The 17,002-nt window shown below is 40.2% G+C and overlaps 1 protein-coding gene across 1 annotated transcript in view; it reads left to right on the top strand.

The window, feature by feature from the left end:
- TTLL4 (tubulin tyrosine ligase like 4) overlaps positions 1-17,002 on the top strand; it is a 388,835-nt gene that overhangs the window by 185,597 nt on the left and 186,236 nt on the right. The window contains exon 12 of the mRNA XM_053712432.1: positions 10,015-10,113. Coding sequence (XP_053568407.1) covers positions 10,015-10,113 — 99 coding nt within the window. The remainder of the gene's footprint in view (positions 1-10,014; positions 10,114-17,002) is intronic.

The raw sequence follows: 17,002 nt of genomic DNA, 5'->3' as shown, positions 1-17,002 counted from the left end.
CTATTTCTTCTGCTCGCAGTGTTTCCGAACTTTCGGCTCTGCAGTGTGATTCCCCTTACCCTATTTTACATGCTGGTCCTTCGTACTAATTTTGGTTTTCTGCCTACGGTTGTTTAGGCTCGCAATATTAATCAGGAAATTGTTGTTTTTGTCCCAATCCTTCTTAGAAGGAACGTCTTTTGCATAACTTGGATATTGTGCATGCTCTTAAATTTTAGCTTCAAGCAACTAAAGATTTTCGGTAGACTTCTGCAATGTTCATTGTTTTCTCTGGTAAGGGTCAGAAGGCCACTAATTCTTCTCTTTCTCTCTGGTTGAGAAGTGTTCTCCATTAAGCTTATGAGACAGCTGGACAGCAGCCTCCTCCGAGAATTACGGCTCATTCCACTAGAGCTGTTTCCTCTTCCTGGGCTTTTAAAAACTAAGCTTCTGTGGAGCAGATTTGCAAGGGGGCCACATGGTCCTCTTTCTAAATTCTTCAAATTTGATACTTTTTCTTCGGCTGAGGCTTCCTATGGGAGAAATGTTCTTCAAGCGCTGGTGCCTTCTGATTAGGTCCACCTGTCTTGTTCTCCCTCCCTTTCATTCTGTGTCCTCTAGCTTGGGTATTGGTTCCCACTAGTAATTGGAATGATTTGCGGGCTCTCCATGCCATAGGAAAGATTTTTTTTTATTTCTTTCTGGGCATGGAGAGTCCACGACCTGCCCATATTTAAATTTAATTTGGCAGTGTTTTTGTACAAACCTCAGGCACCTCTATACCCTTGTTATCTTTTTCCATTTCCCTTTGGCCGAATGACTGGGGGTTATGGGTAAGGGAAGTGACACTTAACAGCGCTGCTGGGGTGCTCTTTGCCGCCTCCTGCTGGCCAGGAGTTGAATATCCCACTAGTAATTGAAATGATTTGTGGACTCTCCATGCCCGCAAAGAAAAATTTTTATCAGGTAAGCATACATTTTTTTATTTTTTTTTATAATGACAAGGTAGTTCTTGAGTAAGGTATGAATTGTTGTTGTGTGCAGATCCTTCTAATTCTCAGGAACGCTTTTTCATAATTTTCATGTTGGTAGTGTTTTAAAATGTTATTTTCTAGCTACTAAAGACTTCAGTCAAAGTTCTAGATTATTGGCTCTCTATTCTGGTTCTCATAAAGGTCAGAAGGCTACGGCATTAGCCTAAGCTTCTTGGCTCAAAGGTAATTCAAAGCTTACTTGGTGGCAGGAAAGTCTACCCCTAAGCATATTATAGATCATTCCACCAGATCAGTAGCTATAATCTGGTCTTTCAAAAAAGATGCATCCTTTGAGCAGATTTGCTAAGCTGCAACATGGTCTTCTCTGCATTCCTTCAAGTTTTACAGTTTTTTTTGGGTTTTTTAAATATTTTTTTGCTTCCTCTTAAAGGGACACTGAACCCAATTTTTTTCTTTTGTGGATCAGAACATGCAATTTTAAGCAACTTTTTAATTTTACTCCTATTAAATTTTCTTTGTTCTCTCTCTTGGTATCTTTATTTGAAATGCAAGAATGTAAGATTAGATGCTGGCCCATTTTTGGTGAACAACCTGGATTGTTCTTGCTGATTGGTGGATAAATTCACCCACCAATAAACAAGTGCTGTTCAATGTACTGAACCAAAAAATAGCTTAGGTGCCTTCTTTTCTTTCATGTAATTGGCAAGAGTCCATGAGCTAGTGACGTATGGGATATACATTCCTACCTGGAAGGGCAAAGTTTCCTAAACCTCAAAATGCCTATAAATACACCCCTCACCACAACCACAATTCAGTTTTACAAACTCTACCTCCTATGGAGGTGGTGAAGTAAGTTTGTGCTAAGATTTCTACGTTGATATGCACTTCTCAGCATTTTGAAGCCCGATTCCTCTCAGAGTACAGTGACTGTCAGAGGGATGTGAGGGGGGGTATCGCCTTTTGAATGCAACAGTTTTCCTCACGGGAGATCTATTTCATAGGTTCTCTGTTATCGGTTGTAGAGATTAATCTCCTACCTCCCTTTTCAGATCGACCATATACTCTCATATTCCATTACCTCTACTGATAACCGTTTCAGTACTGGTTTCGCTATTTGCTATATGTGGATGGGTGTCTTTTGGTAAGTATGTTTTCATTACTTAAGACACTCTCAGCTATGGTTTGGCACTTTTTTGGATTTATATAAAGTTCTAAATATATGTATTGTACTTATATTTGCCATGATTCAAATTTCAGTATATTTCCTTTTGCAGACTGTCCGTTTCATATCTGGGAAATGCATTTTTGAGGAAAATGTATTTCTTACCTGGGGTTTAGTCTTTTTTCAATTGACTGTCATTTTAAATTTGCGGGCAGAATTAGGCTCGCAAGGGCGCAAAATGGCAAACTATATTGCGTCATTTTTGGCGCAAGATTTTTTTGCTGCGAAGTTACGTTCGATGACGCAAATTCGTCATTTCCGGCGTCTTTGTAGACGCCGAGTCCTTTCACAAGATTGTGTCTTCAATTATGCAAGTGTGTCATTTCCGGATGTTGTTAGCGCCAAAATATTTTCTCAGTTTGTGTGTCATACTTGGCGCCAAATATTTTCATTATTTTGAACCCTATTCCTATATGCCTCTTGCCTTTTTTCTCTATAAGACGCTATGCTGTTTGCATTTTTTTACCATTCCTGAAACTGCCATATAAGGAAATTGATAATTTTGCTTTATATGTTGTTTTTTCTCTTACATTTGCAAGATGTCTCAAATCTGATCCTGTCTCAGAAATCACTGTTGGAATCCTGCTGACTGATATCCGTTCTACCAAAGCTAAGTACAGATTTACATTGTAATCTTGTGGAGATTATATCTCCAGCTGTGGTTTGTAATAAATTGTCATGATAAACTTTTACATGTAGAGAATGTGTCCATTAGTATTAATACATTGCCTGTTGCTGTTCTTTTAACATCTTATGTACAAGATATACCTGTGAATTTATAAGAATTTATTGCTGATTCTATTCAGAAGGCTTTGTCTGCCACCCTGCTTCTAATAAATGTAATGGTATTCTAAAACTTCTCATAAAGTTGATGAAATTTCAAATGACCGACAACATACTGAATTATCCTTTTATGATGAAATCCTTCCTCAGATATTGACACTGACAAATCTACTTTTCTCCAACATAGGTGTGTCCGGTCCACGGCGTCATCCTTACTTGTGGGATATTCTCTTCCCCAACAGGAAATGGCAAAGAGCCCAGCAAAGCTGGTCACATGATCCCTCCTAGGCTCCGCCTTCCCCAGTCATTCTCTTTGCCGTTGCACAGGCAACATCTCCACGGAGATGGTTAAGAGTTTTTTGGTGTTTATATGTAGTTTTATTCTTCAATCAAGAGTTTGTTATTTTAAAATAGTGCTGGTATGTACTATTTACTCTGAAACAGAAAATAGATGAAGATTTCTGTTTGTAAGAGGAAGATGATTTTAGCAACCGTTACTAAAATCGATGGCTGTTTCCACACAGGACTGTTGAGATGAAGTAACTTCAGTTGGGGGAAACAGTGTGCAGACTTTGCTGCTTGAAGTATGACACATTTCTAACAAGACTTGGTAATGCTGGAAGCTGTCATTTTCCCTATGGGATCCGGTAAGCCATTTTCTTAATAAGAATAAAGGGCTTCACAAGGGCTTTAAAGACTGGTAGACATTTTTCTGGGCTAAAACGATTACTTTATAAGCATTTTTAATAGATTATAGCTTTGAGGAGTTATTTTAATCTTGGGAATTATGTTAAAAAACCGGCAACTGTATTGGACACCTTTTTCACTGGGGGCCTTTTCCAATCATAGGCAGAGCCTCATTTTCGCGCCACTAATGCGCAGTTGTTTTTGGGAAGCAAGGCATGCAGATGCATGTGTGAGGAGCTCAGATACACAGAAAAAGCTTACTGAAGGCGTCATTTGGTATCGTATTCCCCTCTGGGCTTGGTTGGGTCTCAGCAAAGCAGATACCAGGGACTGTATAGGGGTTAAATGTAAAAACGGCTCCGGTTCCGTTATTTTAAGAGTTAAAGCTTTCAAATTTGGTGTGCAATACTTTTAAGGCTTTAAGACACTGTGGTGAAATTTTGGTAAATTTTGAACAATTCCTTCATACTTTTTCGCATATTCAGTAATAAAGTGTGCTCAGTTTAAAATTTAAAGTGACAATAACGGTTTTATTTTAAAACGTTTTTTGTGCTTTGTTATCAAGTTTATGCCTGTTTAACATGTCTGAACTATCAGATAGACTATGTTCTGTATGTGAGGAAGCCAAGGTTCCTTCTCATTTAAATAGATGTGATGTATGTGACAAACAATTTAGAGAAAATGATGCCACTGATAATGATGTTGCCCAAGATGATTCCTCAAGTGAGGGGAGTAAGCATGGTACTGCATCATCCCCTCCTGTGTCTACGCCAGTCTTGCCCACACAAGAGGCCCCTAGTACATCTAGTGCGCCTATACTTCTTACTATGCAACAATTAACGGCTGTAATGGATAATTCTATTAAAAACATTTTAGCCAAAATGCCCACTTATCAGCGAAAGCGTGACTGCTCTGTTTTAGATACTGAAGAGCATGAGGACGCTGATGATAATGGTTCTGACATGCCCTTACACCAGTCTGAAGGGGCCAGGGAGGTTTTGTCTGAGGGAGAAATTTCAGATTCAGGAAAAATTTCTCAACAAGCTGAACCTGATGTTATTACATTCAAATTTAAATTGGAACATCTCCGCGCTCTGCTTAAGGAGGTGTTATCTACTCTGGATGATTGTGACAATTTGGTCATTCCAGAGAAATTATGTAAGATGGACACGACCCCAGAAAGGACTTATGGCAGACAGTCCCCAAGGTCGAGGGGGCAGTTTCTACTCTAAACAAACGCACTACTATCCCTATAGAAGATAGTTGTGCTTTTAAAGATCCTATGGATAAAAAATTAGAGGGTTTGCTTAAAAAGATGTTTGTTCAGCAAGGTTACCTTCTACAACCAATTTCATGCATTGTTCCTGTCACTACAGCAGCGTGTTTCTGGTTCGAGGAACTAGAAAAGTCGCTCAATAAAGACTCTTCTTATGAGGAGGTTATGGACAGAGTTCAAGCTCTTAAATTGGCTAACTCTTTTACTTTAGACGCCACTTTGCAATTAGCTAGATTGGCGGCGAAAAATTCAGGTTAGTTATCTGCTCTGCAGTGTTCTCCTCCTTATCTGGTGTTCCATGCAGATAAGGTGGTTTTGCGTACTAAACCTGGTTTTCTTCCGAAAGTTGTTTCTAACAAAAATATTAACCAGGAGATAGTTGTGCCTTCTTTGTGTCCGAATCCAGTTTCAAAGAAGGAACGTTTGTTGCACAATTTGGATGTAGTTCGTGCTCTAAAATTCTATTTAGAGGCTACAAAGGATTTCAGACAAACATCTTCTTTGTTTGTTGTTTATTCTGGTAAAAGGAGAGGTCAAAAAGCAACTGCTACCTCTCTCTCTTTTTGGCTTAAAAGCATCATCCGATTGGCTTATGAGACTGCCGGACGGCAGCCTCCTGAAAGAATCACAGCTCACTCCACTAGGGCTGTGGCTTCCACATGGGCCTTCAAGAACGAGGCTTCTGTTGATCAGATATGTAAGGCAGCGACTTGGTCTTCACTGCACACTTTTACCAAATTTTACAAATTTGATACTTTTGCTTCTTCGGAGGCTATTTTTGGGAGAGAGGTTTTGCAAGCCGTGGTGCCTTCCATCTAGGTGACCTGATTTGCTCCCTCCCATCATCCGTGTCCTAAAGCTTTGGTATTGGTTCCCACAAGTAAGGATGACGCTGTGGACCGGACACACCTATGTTGGAGAAAACAGAATTTATGCTTACCTGATAAATTACTTTCTCCAACGGTGTGTCCGGTCCACGGCCCGCCCTGGTTTTTTAATCAGGTCTGATGAATTATTTTCTCTAACTACAGTCACCACGGTATCATATGATTTCTCCTATGCATATTCCTCCTTTACGTCGGTCGAATGACTGGGGAAGGCGGAGCCTAGGAGGGATCATGTGACCAGCTTTGCTGGGCTCTTTGCCATTTCCTGTTGGGGAAGAGAATATCCCACAAGTAAGGATGACGCCGTGGACCGGACACACCGTTGGAGAAAGTAATTTATCAGGTAAGCATAAATTCTGTTATTTATTTAAAATGGAGTACATTCGTTCTTTGTTGAAGAAGTGTTGATTATATTGGATATTGAGGAGACTAGTCCTCTTGATATTAAAACTAGTAAACATTTAAATTCTGTTTATAAACCTCCTGTGGTTATTCCAGAGGTTTTTCCAGTTCCTGATGTTATTTCTGATATTTCTAAGGAATGGAATAGGCCTGGTGGTACTTTTTATTCCTTCTTCAAGGTTTAAACAATTGTATCTTTTGCCAGCAGTTAGATTGGAGTTTTGGGAAAAGATCCCCAAAGTTGATGGGGCTATCTCCACTCTTGCTGAACGTTCTACTATTCCTACGGAAGATAGTACTTCTTTTAAAGATCCTTTTGATAGGAAACGTGAATCTTATCTAAGGAAAGCTTATTTATTTTCAGGTCTTCTTAGGCCTGCAATTTATTTGGCTGATGTTGCAGCTGCTTCAACTTTTTGGTTGGAAACTTTAGCGCAACAAGTATTGGATCATGATTTGTTGTTAAGTTGATTCAACATGCTAATAATTTCATTTTTGATTCCATTTTTTGATATCATAAAAATTGATGTTAAATCTATGTCTTAAGCTATTTTAGCTAGAATAGCTTTGTGGCTTAAATCTTGGAATGCTGCTATCTTTCTTTCCAAGGTAATAAATTATTTGGTTCACAGTTGGATTCAATCATTTGAACTGTCACTGGGGGGAAGGGAGTTTTTTTGCCTCAGGATAAAGATCTAAGGGTAAATCTAAAGCTTTTAACCGTTTTCGTTCTTAAATAAGGAACAGAAACCTGATTCTTCCCCCAAGAAATCTGTTTCCTATTGAAAGCCTTCTTCAAATTGGAAAAAATCCAAGCCATTTAAGAGATCAAAGTCAGCCCCCAAGTCCGCATGAAGGTGCGGCCCTTATTCCAGCTCAGCTGGTAGGGGGCAGATTAAGATTTTTCAAAGATGTTTGGATCAATTCGGTCCAAAATATTTGGATTCAGAATATTGTGTCTCAGGGGTACAGAATAGGATTCAGAGTAAGACCGCCTGTGAGAAGATTTTTTCTCTCACGCATTCCAGCAAACCCAGTAAAGTCTCAGGCTTTCCTGAAGTGTGTTTCAGACCTGGAGTTATCTGGGGTAATCATGCCAGTTCCGTTTCAGGAGCAGGGTCTGGGGTTTTATTCAAATCTATTCATTGTCCCAAAGAAAGAAATTTCATTCAGACCAGTTTTGGATCTAAAAATTTTGAATCGATATGTAAGAGTACCAACTTTCAAAATGTTGACTATAAGGTCTATTCTGCCTTTTGTTCAGCAAGGGCATTTTATGCCCACAATAGACTTACAGGATGCATATCTTCATATTCCGATCGCTATCGGTTCCTGACATTCTCTTTTCTAGACAAGCGTTACCAATTTGTTGCTCTTTCTTTTTGGCCTAGCGACAGCTCTAAGAATCTCTTTTCAAAGGTTCTCGGTGTCCTACTCTCTGTTATCAGAGAGTGGGGTGTTGCAGTGTTTAGATATTTGGACGATATCTTGGTACTTGCTCAGTCTTTACGTTTTGCAGAATTTCACACAAATCAACTTTTGTTGTTTCTTCAAAGACATGGTTGGAGGATCAATTTACCAAAAAGTTATTTGATTCCTCAGACAAAGGTAACCTTTTTAGGTTTCCAGATAGATTCAGTATCCATGACTTTGTCTCTAACAGACAAGAGACGTTTGAAATTGGTTGCAGCCTGTCGAAAACTTCAGTCTCAGTCATTCCCTTCAGTCGCTTTGTGCATGGAAGTTTTAGATCTCATGACTGTGTAGCATCGGACGCGATCCTCTTTGCTCGTTTTAATGAGACCTCTACAACTTTGTATGCTGAACCAATGGTGCAGGGATTATACAAGGATTTCACAATTAATATCCTTAAATCCCAATGTTTGACTTTCTCTGACTTGGTGGTTAGATCACCATCGTATAATTCTAGGGGCCTCTTTCGTTTATCCAACCTGGACTGTGATCACAACAGATGCGAGTCTTTCAGGTTGGGGAGCTGTTTGGGGATCTCTGACAGCATAAGGGGTTTGGAAATCTCAACAGAGGGCTCTTCAGTTTTGGCCTCTGTTGAAGAGAGAACCATTCATTTGTTTTCAGACCGACAATATCACAACTGTGACATATGTCAATCATCAGGGTGGGACTCAGTCCTCAAGCTATGAAAAAGTATCTAGTATACTTGTTTGGGCAGAATCCAGCTCCTGTCTAATTTCTGCGGTACATATTCCAGGAAGCGGATTACCTCAGTCGTCAGACTTTACATCCGGGAGAATGGTGTCTCCACCCAGATGTGTTTTTTCAAGTTGTTCTGATGTGGGGGCTTCCAGAAATAGATCTGATGGCATCTCATCTAAACAAGGCGGCAGCAGTGGATGCGTTGACACTTACTTGGTTTTATCAACCGGCTTATATTTTCCCGCCTCTAGTTCTTCTTCTTCCAAGAGTGATCTCCAAAATCATCATGGAGCAATCGTTTGTGCTGCTGGTGGCTCCAGCATGGCCTCACAGGTTTTGGTATGCGGATCTTGTTCGGATGTCCAGTTTACCAACCTTGGCCACTTCCATTAAGGCCAGACTTTCTATCTCAAGGTCAGTTTTTCCATCAGGATTTCAAATCATTAAATTTAAAGGTATGGAAATTGAACGCTTAGTCATAGAGGTTTTTCGGACTCAGTGATTAATACTATGTTGCAGGCTCGTAAATCTGTTTCTATAAAGATTTATTATAGAGTTTGGAAGACTTACATTTAATGGTGTTCTTCTCATAAATTCTCTTGGCATTCTTTTGGCATTCTTTTAGAATTCCTAGAATTTTGCAGTTTCTTCAGGATGGTTTGGATTAAGGTTTGTCTGCAAGTTCCTTGAAATGACAAATCTCTGCTCTTTCTGTTTTATTTCACAGAAAGATTGCTAAACTTCCTGATATTCATTGTTTTGTACAGGCTTTGGTTCGTATCAAGCCTGTCATTAAATCAATCTCTCCTCCTGGGAGTCTTAATTTGGTTTTGAACGCTTTATAGGCCTTTCTTATAAAGTGTTGTTTCTTTTGGCCATCTCTTCTGCTAGAAGAGTTTCTCAATTATCCGCTCTCTTGTGATTCTCCTTTTCTGATTTTTCATCAGGATAAGGCAGTTTTGCGGACTTCATTTAAATTCTTACCTAAGGTTGTGAATTCTAACAACATTAATAGATTTCAGGAAGACTTCTAGTCTATTTGTTATCTTTTCTGGTTCTAGGAAAGGTCAGAAGGTTTCTGCCGTTTCTTTGATTTCGTGGTTCAAGCTTTTGATTCATCAAGCCTATATGGAGTCGGGTCAAGCCCCGCCTCAGAGAATTACAGCTCATTCTACTAGATCAGTTTCCACTTCCTGGGCTTTTAAGAATGAAGCTTCAGTTGATCAGATTTGTAAAGCTGCTACTTGGTCTTCTTGGCATACATTTACTAAATTCTACCATTTTGATGTATTTGCTTCTTCGGAAGCAGTTTTTGGTAGAAAAGTTTTACATAAGTCACTAGCTCATGGACTCTTGCCAATATGGAAGAAATGAATTTATCATGTAAGTTCTTACATAAATTATGTTTTTTGTGTGTGGAGGGGGGGGGGTTCAAAAGTGACAGTCTAAAAGTGGAGCACTAATAAGTCATCCTATGAATTTTTAAATCTCTATTATTTGTGCTTATTGGTAGTAGACAGATTGTGAGAGGATTGTATTTCTTGTGGGAATTTTTTAAAATATTTTTCTGGTGTCTGTGTTTAAAGTTTTGCTTTTATCTCTCTGCAGGGCACTGAAGGCATTATGGAGCTACCTTGACCAGGAAGGCATCAACAGTGATAAAATCTGGGAAAAAATCAAAGACATGGTGATAAAGACCATTATCGCGTGAGTTTAATCATTTAATCACACCTCCTCTACACATGTTTTTACACTTTTTTTAAAGGAAAAGGATATCATCAAAGAGAGAGCTGCATAAAGATAAAAGGTGTACTCCCACTGACAATCTTGAGTCATAGTATAAGGGTGCTTCAGGGATATCTGGTTTTAAGTCACAGCGACTTAATTGAATGTTAATGTTTCCCGGGTCTTCGCCCCTTTCTCAGATGAGAGTTCTCAAGGTGAAAGGAAAATTGTTATATTGTGTTCATCCTTAAAAACAAATTACAGCCTTCTTTGATGCTATCATCAGCTCTAAAAAATTGACAAAATCCATTTTGTAACTTGAAACTAGTGTGCTGTTCACTAGAAATGGTAACACAAGTAAAAAGTAAAACATTTTGCATCCTACTTTAATCTGATCTTTTAATTTAAGGGCCGTGCAGATTAGTTTCTTTAATAAAATGACGAAAGTTCCTAAGATCATTGCATGTTGGATTACACTCATTGTCCACTAGGAGGCGGCAAATTACCCCATCATACCAAGATTTAATCCCACTTTCCCAGAATCCCTCATTCAAATTTTTGCCTCCTTGATGGAGTGAGGTGAAATATTGAAGTGCTAATCTACAAGATACAGAAATAGATTCTCTAACCTACTTGAGACCTTATTTCTTCATCAGAGAGCTTACAAATAGTAAGCAGGTATTTGAGCCAGGCAGTGAAAAATCTTCCAGTGCGAAGATTTCATAGGCCTCCCAGGTAAAATGTAGTCATGCCCATCAATACACTGGTCTACATAGTGCTGCTCCTTTATACACCGATGCTGTGCCCCCATGTGAATTGTGGATTGATTCGTCAATCTCCTGGCTCATGCTTAAAGGGACACTGAACCCAAATTTTTTATTTCGTGATTTAGATAGAACATGCAACTTTCTAATTTACTCCTATTAGCAATTTTTCTTCGTTCCCTTGCTATCTTTATTTGAAAAAGAAGGCATCTAAGCTAAGGAGCCAGTCAATTTTTGGCATAGAACCCTGGACAGCACTTGTTTATTAGTGGGTGAATTTATCCACCAATCATCAAGTACAACCCAGGTTGATCACCAAAAATGGGCCGGCATCTAAACATTTTTTTCTTGCTTTTCAAATAAAGATGCTAAGAGAATGAAAAATATTTTATAATAGGAGTAAATTAGAAAGTTGCTTAAAATTGCATGCTCTATCTGAATCACAAAAGAAAAAATTTGGGTTCAGTGTCCCTTTTAACTGCTTTGGATGGGCTTGTCTATTGGACATATACTTCTGGAACTGAGGTGAGCACAATAGATGATGCTGAAAAGCAAGTACAAATGCACCTCATAACCCATTACTATGCACATAAACATGTACACATAGCCTGCATATATATATTTACTCAACGCACAACTTTATAGTTTGGGCTTATTTTAGGAACTCATACATTTTCTTTCATGTAAGTGGCAAGAGTCCATGAGCTAGTGACGTATGGATATACATTCGTACCAGGAGGGGGAAAGGTTTCCCAAACCTGAAAATGCCTATAAATACACCTCCCACCACACACACCTCAGTTTTACAAACTTTGCCTCCTATGGAGGTGGTGTAGTCAGTTGTGCTTGATTTCTCTTGCAAGGTGTATCCAGTCCACGGATTCCTCCTTTACTTGTGGGATATTCTCATTCCCTACAGGAAGTGGCAAAGAGAGCACACAGCAGAGCTGTCCATATAGCTCCCCCTCTAGCTCCACCCCCCCAGTCATTCTCTTTGCCGGCTCTAAGCGCTAGGGTCTCTCTCGGGAGAGTAAAGTGAATGTGGTGTTAGAATTGTAGTTTTATTATCTTCAATCAAAAGTTGTTTTTTTTAAATGGTACCGGTTTGTACTATTTACTCTCTAGCAGAAAAGTGATGAAGATTTCTGCTGAGAGGAAAATGATTTTAGCATGTTGTAACTAAAATCCACTGCTGTTCCCACACAGGACTGAGGAGTACCAGAAAACTTCAGTTGGGGGGAACAGTTTGCAGGGTGATCTGCAATAAGGTATGTTCAGACATTTATTTCTAGACAAGACTGAGATAATGCTAGAAGAGACTAACAATATCCCCATGAGGGGAGGGTAAGCTATGTTCACAGACTTAGTAAGGAATTGAATGCTTACATAACAGGGCTAATATACTGGTTGACACTTCTTAAGGGCAATCGATTGTTTAGCTAAGGAAAAATCGTTTTGCAAGACACTTTGAAAGCCCTTTTGGGTTCTCTCTGGGGTTATTACCCACATGGCTGTTTTTTATTCACTTAGGAGTGATTTAGTAGGCCTCACCCAATTTTGCGCCTCAGATGCGCACTTAGAATTGCAGAGAAGTTCATGCTGCTTCACATGGAGGGTCCTGCTGTTGTTTGAGCACCTTAAAGAAGCTATATTCCCCCAAATCTGATCCCTAAGGGCAGGTAGGGCCACAGCAAGGCTGTGGCAAGGTGCTGTAGTAATTTTAACCGGGTGTTGGCTTTAAGCTGCTCCGGTTTGGGCATTAAGGGGTTAATCGTTCTGCAACTTGTGGTGGATTGCTGCATTTTTCACTGTTTTGTAAAATTGTGTGCTCTTTTTATCTCTTAAAGGCACAGTAACGTGTTTTTTTTTTTCAAATTGTGTTTTTTATTTGATTAAAGTGATTGCCAAGCCTGTTTGTGTATACTACTAGTATACTACTAGTCTGTTAAACATGTCTGACACTAAGGAAAATCCTTGTTCAATGTGTTTAGAAGCCATGGTGGAACTCCCTCTCAGAATGTGTCCCACTTGTACTGATATGTCTATACACTTTAAAGATCATATTGTTGCACTTAAGAATGTGGCCCAAGATGATTCTCAGACTGAAGGTAACGAGGGTAGCCCGTCTGCCTCTCCCCAAGTGTGTCAACCAGTTACGCCCGCGCAAGCGACGCCTAGTACCTCTAGTGCGTCTAACCCTTTTACATTACAAGACTTAGCGGTCATGGATAATTATCTTAATGCTTTCTTATCTAAACTGCCCGTGTTACCTGCAAAGCGTGATAGCTCTGTTTTAAGAACAGATTATGAGCATTCTGACGCTTTGGTAGCCGTATCCGATATACCCTCACAACGCTCTGAAGTGGGAGCGAGGGATTTGATGTCTGAGGGAGATGTCTCTGATTCAGCGCTATGGCTAAAGTCCTGGTCGGCCGATGTGTTGTCTAAATCCAAGCTTTTGAACATCCCTTTCAAAGTAAAGACCCTCTTCGGGCCTGAATTGAAATAGATTATTTCAGAAATCACTGGGGGAAAAGGCCATGCTCTCCCTCAGGACAAGTCCTTTAAGACAAAGAACAAAGCTAATTTCTCCAACATAGGTGTGTCCGGTCCACGGCGTCATCCTTACTTGTGGGATATTCTCTTCCCCAACAGGAAATGGCAAAGAGCCCAGCAAAGCTGGTCACATGATCCCTCCTAGGCTCCGCCTTCCCCAGTCATTCTCTTTGCCGTTGTACAGGCAACATCTCCACGGAGATGGCTTAGAGTTTTTTGGTGTTTAAATGTAGTTTTTATTCTTCAATCAAGAGTTTGTTATTTTAAAATAGTGCTGGTATGTACTATTTACTCTGAAACAGAAAAGAGATGAAGATTTCTGTTTGTAAGAGGAAAATGATTTTAGCAACCGTTACTAAAATCGATGGCTGTTTCCACACAGGACTGTTGAGAGGAATTAACTTCAGTTGGGGGAAACAGTGAGCAGACTTTTGCTGCTTGAGGTATGACACATTTCTAACAAGACGTGGTAATGCTGGAAGCTGTCATTTTCCCTATGGGATCCGGTAAGCCATTTTTATTAAATGAGAATAAAGGGCTTCACAAGGGCTTTAAAGACTGGTAGACATTTTTCTGGGCTAAAACGATTGATTTATAAGCATTTTTAATACTTCATAGCTTTGAGGAGTTATTTTATTCTTGGGAATTATGTAAAATAACCGGCAGGCACTGTATTGGACACCTTTTTCACTGGGGGCCTTCTCTAATCATAGGCAGAGCCTCATTTTCGCGCCTCTATTGCGCAGTTGTTTTTGGGAAGCAAGGCATGCAGATGCATGTGTGAGGAGCTCAGATACATAGAAAAAGCTTACTGAAGGCGTCATTTGGTATCGTATTCCCCTTTGGGCTTGGTTGGGTCTCAGCAAAGCAGATACCAGGGACTGTATAGGGGTTAAATATAAAAACGGTTCCGTTAATTTAAGAGTTAAAGCTTTCAAATTTGGTGTGCAATACTTTTAAGGCTTTAAGACACTGTGGTGAAATTTTGGTGAATTTTGAACAATTCCTTCATACTTTTTCACATTTTCAGTAATAAAGTGTGTTCAGTTTAAAATTTAAAGTGACAGTAACGGTTTTATTTTAAAACGTTTTTTGTACTTTGTTATCAAGTTTATGCCTGTTTAACATGTCTGAACTATCAGATAGACTATGTTCTGTATGTGAGGAAGCCAAGGTTCCTTCTCATTTAAATAGATGTGATTTATGTGACACAAAATTTAGAGAAAATGATGCCCAAGATGATTCCTCAAGTGAGGGGAGTAAGCATGGTACTGCATCATCCCCTCCTTCGTCTACGCCAGTCTTGCCCACACAGGAGGCCCCTAGTACATCTAGTGCGCCAATACTCCTTACTATGCAACAATTAACGGCTGTAATGGATAATTCTATCAAAAACATTTTAGCCAAAATGCCCACTTATCAGCGAAAGCGCGACTGCTCTGTTTTAGAAAATACTGAAGAGCATGAGGACGCTGATGATAATGGTTCTGAAATGCCCCTACACCAGTCTGAGGGGGCCAGGGAGGTTTTGTCTGAGGGAGAAATTTCAGATTCAGGGAAAATTTCTCAACAAGCTGAACCTGATGTGATTACATTCAAATTTAAATTGGAACATCTCCGCGCTCTGCTTAAGGAGGTGTTATCTACTCTGGATGATTGTGAGAATTTGGTCATTCCAGAGAAATTATGTAAGATGGACAAGTTCCTAGAGGTCCCGGGGCCCCCCGAAGCTTTTCCTATACCCAAGCGGGTGGCGGACATTGTAAACAAAGAATGGGAAAGGCCCGGCATACCTTTTGTCCCTCCCCCTATATTTAAGAAATTGTTTCCTATGGTCGACCCCAGAAAGGACTTATGGCAGACAGTCCCCAAGGTCGAGGGGGCGGTTTCTACTCTAAACAAACGCACTACTATCCCTATAGAAGATAGTTGTGCTTTCAAAGATCCTATGGATAAAAAATTAGAGGGTTTGCTTAAAAAGATGTTTGTTCAGCAAGGTTACCTTCTACAACCAATTTCATGCATTGTTCCTGTCACTACAGCAGCGTGTTTCTGGTTCGATGAACTAGAAAAGTCGCTCAATAAAGATTCTTCTTATGAGGAGATTATGGACAGAATTCATGCTCTCAAATTGGCTAACTCTTTTACTTTAGACGCCACTTTGCAATTGGCTAGATTAGCGGCGAAAAATTCAGGGTTTGCTATTGTGGCGCGCAGAGCGCTTTGGCTAAAATCTTGGTCAGCGGATGCGTCTTCCAAGAACAAATTGCTTAACATACCTTTCAAGGGGAAAACGCTGTTTGGCCCTGACTTGAAAGAGATTATTTCTGATATCACTGGGGGTAAGGGCCACGCCCTTCCTCAGGATAGGTCTTTCAAGGCTAAAAATAAACCAAATTTTCGTCCCTTTCGCAGAAACGGACCAGCCCCAAGTGCTACATCCTCTAAGCAAGAGGGTAACACTTCTCAAACCAAGCCAGCCTGGAGGCCAATGCAAGGCTGGAACAAAGGTAAGCAGGCCAAGAAACCTGCCACTGCTACCAAGACAGCATGAGATGTTGGCCCCCGATCCGGGACCGGATCTGGTGGGGGGCAGACTTTCTCTCTTCGCTCAGGCTTGGGCAAGAGATGTTCCGGATCCTTGGGCGCTAGAAATAGTCTCCCAAGGTTATCTTCTGGAATTCAAGGAGCTTCCCCCAAGGGGGAGGTTCCACAGGTCTCAATTGTCTTCAGACCACATAAAAAGACAGGCATTCTTACATTGTGTAGAAGACCTGTTAAAAATGGGAGTGATTCATCCTGTTCCATTAGGAGAACAAGGGATGGGATTCTACTCCAATCTGTTCATAGTTCCCAAAAAAGAGGGAACATTCAGACCAATCTTAGATCTCAAGATCCTAAACAAGTTTCTCAAGGTTCCATCGTTCAAAATGGAAACCATTCGGACAATTCTTCCTTCCATCCAGGAAGGTCAATTCATGACCACGGTGGATTTAAAGGATGCGTATCTACATATTCCTATCCACAAGGAACATCATCGGTTCCTAAGGTTCGCCTTTCTGGACAAGCATTACCAGTTTGTGGCACTTCCATTCGGATTAGCCACTGCTCCAAGAATTTTCACAAAGGTACTAGGGTCCCTTCTAGCGGTGCTACGACCAAGGGGCATTGCAGTAGTACCTTACTTGGACGACATACTGATTCAAGCGTCGTCCCTACCACAAGCAAAGGCTCATACGGACATTGTCCTGGCCTTTCTCAGATCTCACGGGTGGAAAGGGAACGTAGAAAAAAGTTCTCTTTCTCCGTCAACAAGAGTTCCCTTCTTGGGAACAATAATAGACTCCTTAGAAATGAGGATTTTTCTGACAGAAGCCAGAAAATCAAAACTTCTAAGCTCTTGTCAAGTACTTCATTCTGTTCTTCTTCCTTCCATAGCACAGTGCATGGAAGTAATAGGTTTTATGGTCGCGGCAATGGACATAGTTCCTTTTGCGCGAATTCATCTGAGACCATTACAACTGTGCATGCTCAGTCAGTGGAATGGGGAT

The sequence above is a fragment of the Bombina bombina genome, chromosome 1 (genome assembly GCF_027579735.1).
Source record: "Bombina bombina isolate aBomBom1 chromosome 1, aBomBom1.pri, whole genome shotgun sequence".
NCBI classification, from domain to species: domain Eukaryota; kingdom Metazoa; phylum Chordata; class Amphibia; order Anura; family Bombinatoridae; genus Bombina; species Bombina bombina.
This window is presented reverse-complemented; position numbering and strand designations above follow the sequence as displayed.